Below are 10,628 nucleotides of genomic sequence, written 5' to 3'. Positions count from 1 at the left end.
CATTCTATATAGAGGGGGTGCAATTCAATATGTTAACAAGGGAACATTATTCAGCAGCTTTCACTGGACTCTATGAAGCTGAGGGAGTTCATTCTATATAGAGGGGGTGCAATTCAATATGTTAACAAGGGAACATTATTCAGCAGCTTTCACTGGACTCTATGAAGCTGAGTGAGTTCATTCTATATAGAGGGGGTGCAATTCAATATGTTAACAAGGGAACATTATTCAGCAGCTTTCACTGGACTCTATGAAGCTGAGTGAGTTCATTCTATATAGAGGGGGTGCAATTCAATATGTTAACAAGGGAACATTATTCAGCAGCTTTCACTGGACTCTATGAAGCTGAGGGAGTTCATTCTATATAGAGGGGGTGCAATTCAATATGGTAACAAGGGAACATTATTTTAATGCGGTTAAACTGAAAACTGATTCCAAAACAGTTTAAGCTGTTTGTTTGAAAACATATTTCTCTCCGGACTTATTAATTAGCATAAATACGCTGGGTTTGTCCTGCTTGTGTTCAAAAATTAATATAAAAATTGACCTGTTTCCGGCTTCTCCGCCGTCGAACACAGACAAACAGCGACCCCTGCGAGGAAGTGACGCAAACTGATGGCAGCCAAAGCCTTCACTCTGGTTCAAATGAACGGCGGGGAGGCCGTGAGGGCAAAAAAGGTAAGGAAGTGACGTAAGTTTGTGGCACCCGAAGGCTTCACGCTCGTTGCTTTGTCGGTGGTGAGGGCAAATGTGCAGGGCAGGAAGTGACGCGCACTAATGGCAGGGGAGGCTTCGCTCTCTCATTGTAAGGAGTGGGAGCGTCACAGGCCGGGCTGTGTTTGCATCAGCTCGCTTGTAGTTTAGTTAACGGGGGTGTTGATGTTTTGCTTTATTTTATTTGTATTTTTTGTTTTGTTTCGTTTTTAGAAAAGACGCGGGTCTTAAAATCTGTAAAGCTGCAGACAGACAGACAGACAGACAGAGCCTCACAATCCTTTTCAGTTTGTCTCTACAGTATAATCCCTTCTTCTTGGTGTCTGTGTTAGTTTACTGCACTCTGAAGAGAGTTTAGTTTCATTAAAGCTGCAGAGAGACAGACAGACAGACAGACAGACAGAGCCCCACAATCCTGTTCAGTTTGACGCTACAATATAATCCCTTCTTCTTGGTGTCTGTGTTAGTTTACTGCACTCTGAAGAGAGTTTAGTTTCATTAAAGCTGCAGACAGATGTGTCTGTCATGTTAGTTACTGCCACTCTGAAAGTCAGTCTGTGAGTCTTTCTGTCAGTACTGTGCTACTCTCTCTCTGTCTGCTGTCAGTCTGTCTGTCTCTCTGCCTCTGTCTGTCTGCCTTGTCTCTCTGTCAGTCTCCTCTCTCCTGTCAGTCTCTCTCTCTGTCTGAGCTGACAGTCAGTCTCTCTCTCTGTCTGCTCTGCAGAGAGAGAGAGAGACAGACAGAGAGAGAGAGACAGACAGTCAGAGAGACAGACAGACAGACAGAGAGAGAGAGAGAGAGAGAGACAGTGAGAGAGACAGTCAGAGAGAGAGACAGAGCCCCTGTCATCCTGCCAGCGAAGGAGGGCGATTATTTTAAGCCGGAATTGATCCGATCCGACAGCCTAGTCATCAATGTTTATTTAAAAACAAACACCACCACTGACAGACCGCAGCTACTTCCTTCCTTTAAACGAACAAAACATAGAGGGGGAAAGAGAAGATGAAGGAAAAGAACCCTTCTCATTTTCACAAGTATCACTTAACAGTTAAACAGCTACCAGAGTTTGACATCTAACGCTGGGACACCTGCCTGCGGGAGACTGCGCTCTCTGCAAGGTGAACACGGTGACGTAATGATAATTCAATACATATCTATCTATCGATCTGTCTGTCTGTCTGTCTATCTATCTAGATATATATCACACAGACATACTAAGAGCAGATAGACCCCTTCCTATCTAGCTATCTATCTATTCATATCTAAACATATATAAGTCCCTATATATATATATTATATATAATATATATATATATATATATATATATATATATATATAATAGATATATAATAGATTAGGTATCAGATATATAATATATATATATATATATAGCCTCAAAACTACATGTTCGTTTCCCTTTCCCATGTCTCTTTCTTTCTTTTCTCTTCTCTCTCTCTCTCTTTCTTTCTTTCTTCTCTCTCTTTCTTTCTTTTCTTTCTTTCTTTCTTTCTTTCTTTCTTTCTCTCCGATAATTTGTTTTTTTTAAACTCTCTTGGCAGCTCCTAGCACCGGAAGCTGTTTTCAAAGTCCAGGTAAGCAGGAAGTTAGGTTTGCTGGAGGTGCGCTTTCAGGGGCACACACCTGGGTGCGTAGAACGTTACGCGAGAATCTTCACAGACAACAAACAAACAAACAAACACAAAAACAAACAGAAGTTCTTTTGTGTCAAGAGAAGGCAAATAAAATTAAATCGGTTTTTCCCCCCCCCCCCCCCCAAAAAAAAAAAAAAAAAAAGTTTTGTTGGATGTACATAAAAACGACTCGATGAAGAGTTAAACGGGTTTTTGTTTTTTTTATATTTTAAGAAAATCCAGGCGAAGGAAAGGAACGAGCGACAGCCTTGACTTCTGAAGACAATTGCACGAAAGGTAAGTTGGCATTCTTTGAATGTTTAATTTGAATTTCCCAGTGTTACCAGCCCGCTGCCCTCAGCTTTCAGCCCCCTGCCCTCAGCCCTCCACCCTCAGCCGCCCTGCAGTCAACCCCCCTCTCAGCCCTCAGTCCCCTGCCCTCAGCCCTCCACCCTCAGCCGCCCTGCAGTCAACCCCCCTCTCAGCCCTCAGTCCCCTGCCCTCAGCCCTCCACCCTCAGCTGCAGTCAACCCCCCTCTCTCTCAGCCCTCCCTCCCCTGCCCTCAGCCCCTCCACCCTCAGCCGCCCTGCAGTCAACCCCCCTCTCCTCAGCCCTCAGCCTCGCGCCGGGGGTCGAGCAGTCTCCGGGGAAGGGCGCCCTCAGCCCTCCACCCTCGGCTCTCAGCTCTCAGCCCCCTGCCCCCAGCCCTCCTCCCTCTGCCTTCTGTTTAAGCGACACAGAGTCTGCTGTGTTGTTTAGACTCATTGAAAACCCCGCTTAACAACAATGGCTGTAAGTCAGTTTGTTTTATGATTTGCACGGGGCAATCTTTATTTTTATGTAATTGTTACTAGCGCTGATACTGGTGTCAAAACACAGAATTAATAAATAAATAAATACGCCAAATTTAAAAAAAAAAAAATTTTTACCTAAATAAACGGACGGTAATAAAATTATTATTGATGCATATATAGTATATATATATAATATATTATATATATATCTCTATCTCTCTCTCTCTCTCTCTCTCTCTCTCTCTCTCTTCGCTCTTCTATCTATCTGCCTGTCTGTCTGTCTCCTATCTGTGCATGCATGCATATCTGTCTGTCTGTCTGTCTGCCCTGTCCAGGGATGGGAATGAGGCTCCTGTATTGCACAGCAGTTTGCACCCCTCTAGAATTTTAGGATTGAGACATAATTAAGAACCGGAAGACATGATAACAGCACAGTAAGTGTTTCATGTTAGATTTCGAAATGATTTCACATTTTTCAGTTGTCAGTTTTTCCGTTAAGCATCTGGGAAAACTACAAAGCGGTGACTGCCCAGACCCAAGTTCGATCAAATCTTAATTTTTATATAGCGCCTTTCATAGCGGCGCACCATCACAAAGCGCTTTACAAGATGCAATAAAAACAAGAAAATCCACAATGCTGCAAATACAGAGAAATGCATCATACATGAGATAAAAAACACACAATGCATAATACAATGAATACAGTGGAAAGAGCAGAATACAGGATAGCAGCAGAATACATGAAATAGTGCATTAAATACAGTGGAAAGAGCAGAATACAGGATAGCAGCAGAATACATGAAATAGTGCATTAAATACAGTGGAAAGAGCAGAATACAGGATAGCAGCAGAATACATGAAATAGTGCATTAAATACAGTGGAAAGAGCAGAATACATGATAGCAGCATAATACATGAAATAGTGCATTAAATACAGTGGAAAGAGCAGAATACAGGATAGCAGCAGAATACATGAAATAGTGCATTAAATACAGTGGAAAGAGCAGAATACAGGATAGCAGCAGAATACATGAAATAGTGCATTAAATACAGTGGAAAGAGCAGAATACAGGATAGCAGCATAATACATGAAATAGTGCATTAAATACAGTGGAAAGAGCATAATACAGGATAGCAGCAGAATACATGAAATAGTGCATTAAATACAGTGGAAAGAGCAGAATACAGGATAGCAGCATAATACATGAAATAGTGCATTAAATACAGTGGAAAGAGCAGAATACAGGATAGCAGCAGAATACATGAAATAGTGCATTAAATACAGTGGAAAGAGCAGAATACAGGATAGCAGCATAATACATGAAATAGTGCATTAAATACAGTGGAAAGAGCAGAATACAGGATAGCAGCATAATACATGAAATAGTGCATTAAATACAGTGGAAAGAGCAGAATACAGGATAGCAGCATAATACATGAAATAGTGCATTAAATACAGTGGAAAGAGCAGAATACAGGATAGCAGCAGAATACATGAAATAGTGCATTAAATACAGTGGAAAGAGCAGAATACAGGATAGCAGCAGAATACATGAAATAGTGCCTCTATTACCTATTAAAAAAAAAAAAAAGCTTTTGACCAATTGTTCTTTTTCTTCTCTTTCAGTCTTCCCAGCCCCAGGGGGCGCTCTATTTCTGTCTCTCTCTCCGATTCCAGGATGAAGCTCCACGAGAAACAGTTTGTGCGCCACGCTTCTGGCCCCTCCCCCGTCGACAAGGAGGGATTCCTGAGCAAGAAGGGGGAGTCGCGCCCCACGTACCAGCGCCGCTGGTTCAGTCTGAGGGGAAACCTGCTGTTCTACTACGAGAAGAGGGGCGACCCCGGGCCCCTGGGGGTCATCGTGCTGGAGGGCTGCTCTGTGCAGCTCTGCGAATCCTGCGCGGGCGATTTCGCCTTCGCTATCGTCTTCCAGGGACCCGGGCTTCGCACTTACAAACTGACCGCGGACGACCAGCATGAGCAAGAGTCTTGGGTGTGTTGAATAAGGAGCGCTGACCAATCTTTAAAATCCATTCTCTCACCTCTTATTAGCTTTATTAACATGATCACTGGCCCCTCCCTTTAAAGGAGCGCTGACCATCTTTAAAATCCATTCTCTCACCTCTTATTAGCTTTATTAACATGATCACTGGCCCCTCCCTTTAAAGCAGCATTGACCAATCTTTAAAATCCATTCTCTCACCTCTTATTAGCTTTATTAACAGGATCACTGGCCCCTCCCTTTAAAGGAGCGCTGACCATCTTTAAAATCCATTCTCTCACCTCTTATTAGCTTTATTTATCACTGGCCCCTAACTTTAAAGGAGCGCTGACCATCTTTAAAATCCATTCTCTCACCTCTTATTAGCTTTATTAACATGATCACTGGCCCCTCCCTTTAAAGGAGCGCTGACCATCTTTAAAATCCATTCTCTCACCTCTTATTAGCTTTATTAACAGGATCACTGGCCCCTCCCTTTAAAGGAGCGCTGACCATCTTTAAAATCCATTCTCTCACCTCTTATTAGCTTTATTAACATGATCACTGGCCCCTCCCTTTAAAGGAGCGCTGACCATCTTTAAAATCCATTCTCTCACCTCTTATTAGCTTTATTAACATGATCACTGACCCCTCCCTTTAAAGGAGCGCTGACCATCTTTAAAATCCATTCTCTCACCTCTTATTAGCTTTATTAACAGGATCACTGGCCCCTCCCTTTAAAGGAGCGCTGACCATCTTTAAAATCCATTCTCTCACCTCTTATTAGCTTTATTAACAGGATCACTGACCCCTCCCTTTAAAGGAGCGCTGACCATCTTTAAAATCCATTCTCTCACCTCTTATTAGCTTTATTAACAGGATCACTGGCCCCTCCCTTTACAGGAGCGCTGACCATCTTTAAAATCCATTCTCTCACCTCTTATTAGCTTGTAATTGTAATTTGTTGTAATTACAGTCAGATGTATCACATCACACTGTCTCACAACGCCTGCATCAACTGGACCGTGTACAGCTGTGGCCAAAAGTTTTGCATCCCCCTCTACATAGAATGAACTAATTGACATTGTAAGGCGTTTTTGTAAGTGACACACCCCAGTCTCTTGTAAAGCGCTTTGTGATGGTGGTCCGCTATGAAAGGCGCTATATAAAAATATTATTATTATTATTATTATTAATAATAATGACCCTTCTTCTTTCAGGTTAAAGCCTTGCTTTCAGCACACTTTGGTTATCTTCAAATGCTGCTTCTTGATTTGGAGAAGATGTACCAGGAAGTCAGTGGGAATACCAAGCCTCTAGTTTTGGGTCCTGCCCCAGGCCCCGCCCTTCCGGGCAAAGAGGGGCGGGGCTACGCCGCCAGCCAGCTTCAGGCTCCTCCCCCCAGTGGAAAAGCCAAAAAGTCCCCCAAGCTGTGGCCCAAAAGACAAGCCCAGGTCTCGCCCACTTTGGCCGAGACCCCGCCCACTGTGGGCGTGGTCGCCCGGGTGGAGGAGTGGTCTGTGGTGGACGACACGCCCCTCGAGGCTTTTGTAGTTTTACACGCGCGGTATGGGCAGGAGGTCGGAGAGGCGAGAGAGGAGTGGAGGAAAAAGAGAGGAGAGGTCCTGTCAGACCTGATCGATTTAGGGTAATAAATAAATACAAAAAAATTCAGACTTCAATGCATAAAAATATATTAAAAACCAAAAAGAAAAAAAAAAAGGCTGAGTTCTTTTTTTTTTGCATGAAAGGGTTAAATAGCTATGTTATGATATTGATCATTTATTATATATGATTGTGATTGTGTTTGTTTGAAAGGGCGTTTCGGCTTCAACGAATTCGGAGGAAAACGAGGCCCTATTGGAAGAGACTCTGCAGCAGCAGCATTTGTTGATGAAGCAGAGTTCACCCTCCTAGTCTCTGCGAGTCGCTTTGGATAAAAAAGCCTTTTCCTTCAACTGTTTCCTCTATTCGGAACCACTTTGTTAGGACCTGTCTGTCTCCCAGATTGGGTTTGGCATTGCGTTGGCATTGAGGAATGTCCTGGGTCCTTTGATTTACTCCAGGACAGCAGTGTGATCCAGTCCTGGTTTCACTAGGAGTTTAATAATCAGACTCCCGCTGCACAGCAGTGTGATCCAGTCCTGGTTTCACTAGGAGTTTAATAATCAGACTCCCGCTGCACAGCAGTGTGATCCAGTCCTGCTTTCACTAGGAGTTTAATAATCAGACTCCCGCTGCACAGCAGTGTGATCCAGTCCTGCTTTCACTAGGAGTTTAATAATCAGACTCCCGCTGCACAGCAGTGTGATCCAGTCCTGCTTTCACTAGGAGTTTAATAATCAGACTCCCGCTGCACAGCAGTGTGATCCAGTCCTGCTTTCACTAGGAGTTTAATAATCAGACTCCCGCTGCACAGCAGTGTGATCCAGTCCTGCTTTCACTAGGAGTTTAATAATCAGACTCCCGCTGCACAGCAGTGTGATCCAGTCCTGCTTTCACTAGGAGTTTAATAATCAGACTCCCGCTGCACAGCAGTGTGATCCAGTCCTGCTTTCACTAGGAGTTTAATAATCAGACTCCCGCTGCACAGCAGTGTGATCCAGTCCTGCTTTCACTAGGAGTTTAATAATCAGACTCCCGCTGCACAGCAGTGTGATCCAGTCCTGCTTTCACTAGGAGTTTAATAATCAGACTCCCGCTGCACAGCAGTGTGATCCAGTCCTGCTTTCACTAGGAGTTTAATAATCAGACTCCCGCTGCACAGCAGTGTGATCCAGTCCTGCTTTCACTAGGAGTTTAATAATCAGACTCCCGCTGCACAGCAGTGTGATCCAGTCCTGGTTTCACTAAGAGTTTAATAATCAGACTCCCGCTGCACAGCAGTGTGATCCAGTCCTGGTTTCACTAGGAGTTTAATAATCAGACTCCCGCTGCACATGGTGTGATCCAGTCCTGCTTTGCTAGGAGTTTAATAATAAGACACACCTGAGCTTGTTAGCTAGACACACTGGGGGCTGATCAAGCTGGCAGTAAAACCTGGACTGGGTGACACTGCTGTGCAATAGGAGTCTGATTCCCATCCCTGTGATTTATTGATGAATTTCAGTGTGTCAGGGTTTGTCTGAGGTGTGAAAAAATAAATTTAAGTTTTGATGTAAAGAGCATGGCGGGTTTTTTTCTTCTTCATTTCCGTCTGTCTGTATTTCTGTCTGTCTGTCTGTCCCCAGCGCTGAATTAATAAGACAGACTTTTTTTTTTTTTTTTTTTTGGTTAATTTTGGGGTGAAAAAGTCAGGAGCGATTCAGAAACTTGGAAAACTAGCAGGTAGAGAAAGGGAGAGGTTGTTTTGTTTTTAAGTTTCATTTTGTACCTGACTTGAAAACCTTTGTTATTTTTAGATTGCTGGAAAGAGCTGAAAGACTGGCTCTCAAGCCCCACCCCCTCTCCCGTCTCCATGACAACCGACCACAGGGTTTTCCCACAATGCAAATGAGCTGCAAACCTTCCTTATTTTGCAGGATGATATAACTACTGTAGAATTTGGCTACTGTACTACAGGGATGGGAATCGGACTCCTATTGCACAGCAGTGTCACCCAGTCCAGGTTTTGCTACCAGCTTGATCAGCCCCCAGTGTGTCTAGCTAACAAGCTCAGGTGTGTCTGATTATTAAACTCCTAGTGAAAGCAGGACTGGATCACACTGCTGTGCAGCGGGAGTCTGATTATTAAACTCCTAGTGAAAGCAGGACTGGATCACACTGCTGTGCAGCGGGAGTCTGATTATTAAACTCCTAGTGAAAGCAGGACTGGATCACACTGCTGTGCAGCGGGAGCCTGATTCCCATCTGTGTGTGTCTTTTGAAGAAAGAAGGGATTCTGCCACAAAGCGAAGTACAGCCCAGATTCAACTGCCCTGCGTATTGGATCAGGATTGCGCAATACATGCTGTGAGCACTAGAGGGAGCCAAATCCTACATAGCATGGAGATGAAGATGCCATGCGCTTGATCTATCTGTCTATATATAGCTAGCTATCTATATTTATCTGTGTGTCTATATGGCTGTACATATAACTATATATGTATCCTCTCCTTCTCACTCTCTGCTTGCCGTTCACTTTTTTTACATTTCCTCTCTTACTCTGTTGTGTTTTGAATTGCAACAAATTTGTAATCGTGGTGTCATCTTGAAGTCTCTTCTCTCTCCTTTTCCCGCTCTCTCCTTTCTCACCTCCTATCTCCCATCCTCTCTCTCCACCCTCTCTTCAATCTCTCCTTTTTTCTCCTCATATCTCCCACTCCCTCTCCTCCCTCTCCCCTTTCTCTCCTCCTTTCCCCTCTCCCCTTTCTCACGCCTTCTCCTCCTCCTATCTCCTACACTCTCCTCACACTCCCTCTTCTTTCCCCTCTCCCCCCCCCCCCCCCCCCCCCTCCTTTCCTCTCTCTGTGTTCGGCAGTGCTGCTATTTTGAGCAGAGTGACACCCATGTTAAGAAGTGGCCAGGTGGAGAAAGCGTTTCTGTTTCAGTTTCTCTCTGTATCAGTGTCTCAATGCAGCTGCCAGTCCCGTCACTCACCTCTCTGATGTCTCGGTGGGGGGGGGGGGGTGGGCAAGAGATTGCAGCCCCCCCCCACCCCCCAGTTAGTGCAGCCAGAGACCTCAATTATTATAAGACACTACAGACAGACAGTGGCACTGCAATAATGGTTCTGTATTACACTGAGGGGCAATGGTAGCACAAGTATAGGGCAGCTGCAATGGGGCGAGGCTGGTAGAATGGGACCACAGCGTGCCAACTATACCCTCAATGATCTTCAATGGAAATGCAGACAGACAGTGGCACTGCAATAATGGTTCTGTAGAATCCTCAATGTAACAAACAATGGAAATGCAGACAGACAGTAGGGGCACTGCACATAAATCGGTTCTCGTATTACAACGCTGCAGGGGCAATGGTCGCACAAGGAGAGGGGGCAATGGCAGCACAAGTATAGGGCAGCTGCAATGGGGCGAGGCTGGTAGATAGATAGACAGACAGATAGATAGATAGATAGACAGATAGACAGATAGACAGATAGATAGATAGATAGATAGATAGACAGATAGACAGACAGACAGACAGATAGATAGATAGATAGATAGACAGACAGATCGATAGACAGATAGATAGATGTATAGATAGATAGATAGACAGACAGACAGACAGACAGATAGATAGATAGATAGATAGATAGATAGATAGATAGATAGATAGATAGGACAGCAAACTGTGTGTGTCATCTTGTCAGTATCTACGGTGTCTGTCTAAGGGAGTGGGGGGGAGGTATGCAGAATAAACAGAAGAAGGAAAGGAAGGCGAGATAGAAGGGAGGGTGACTCTTCCTTCTCCTTATTAGTCCACAAAAGGAGTCGCCTATTTCTGAAGAAATCGAGACCCCCCCCACCTCACTCGATGAGGAAGCCAAACTTGTATCGTTCTATAGTTAGCCCACCGGGGTCCAG

At 44.3% G+C, this 10,628-nt stretch overlaps 1 protein-coding gene across 7 annotated transcripts; it reads left to right on the top strand.

The window, feature by feature from the left end:
- Positions 1–1,502: 1,502 nt before the first annotated feature.
- pheta2 (PH domain containing endocytic trafficking adaptor 2) lies at positions 1,503–7,265 on the top strand. 7 transcript variants are annotated; one of them, XM_041238760.1, is made up of 6 exons: positions 1,503–1,833; positions 2,276–2,308; positions 2,582–2,644; positions 3,478–3,576; positions 4,770–5,136; positions 6,345–7,265. In XM_041238760.1, exons 4-6 carry the CDS (start codon positions 3,563–3,565, stop codon positions 6,774–6,776), a joined length of 813 nt encoding a protein of 270 aa, XP_041094694.1. In that variant the 5' UTR covers positions 1,503–1,833; positions 2,276–2,308; positions 2,582–2,644; positions 3,478–3,562; the 3' UTR covers positions 6,777–7,265. The 7 variants fall into 7 exon arrangements, with proteins under 7 accessions (XP_041094694.1, XP_041094695.1, XP_041094696.1 ...); XM_041238761.1 differs by having other exon boundaries at positions 1,503–1,842; XM_041238762.1 differs by lacking the exon at positions 2,276–2,308.
- Positions 7,266–10,628: the final 3,363 nt, after the last annotated feature.

Source organism: Polyodon spathula, chromosome 50 (genome assembly GCF_017654505.1).
Source record: "Polyodon spathula isolate WHYD16114869_AA chromosome 50, ASM1765450v1, whole genome shotgun sequence".
Taxonomy (NCBI): Eukaryota; Metazoa; Chordata; class Actinopteri; order Acipenseriformes; family Polyodontidae; genus Polyodon; species Polyodon spathula.
This window is presented reverse-complemented; position numbering and strand designations above follow the sequence as displayed.

Excerpts from the sequence above, each read along its gene's own strand:
- pheta2 (XM_041238762.1), top strand. Across the intron at positions 5,137-6,344 it reads AGCATGAGCAAGAGTCTTGG|GTTAAAGCCTTGCTTTCAGC; the intron begins GTGTGTTGAATA and ends TTCTTCTTTCAG.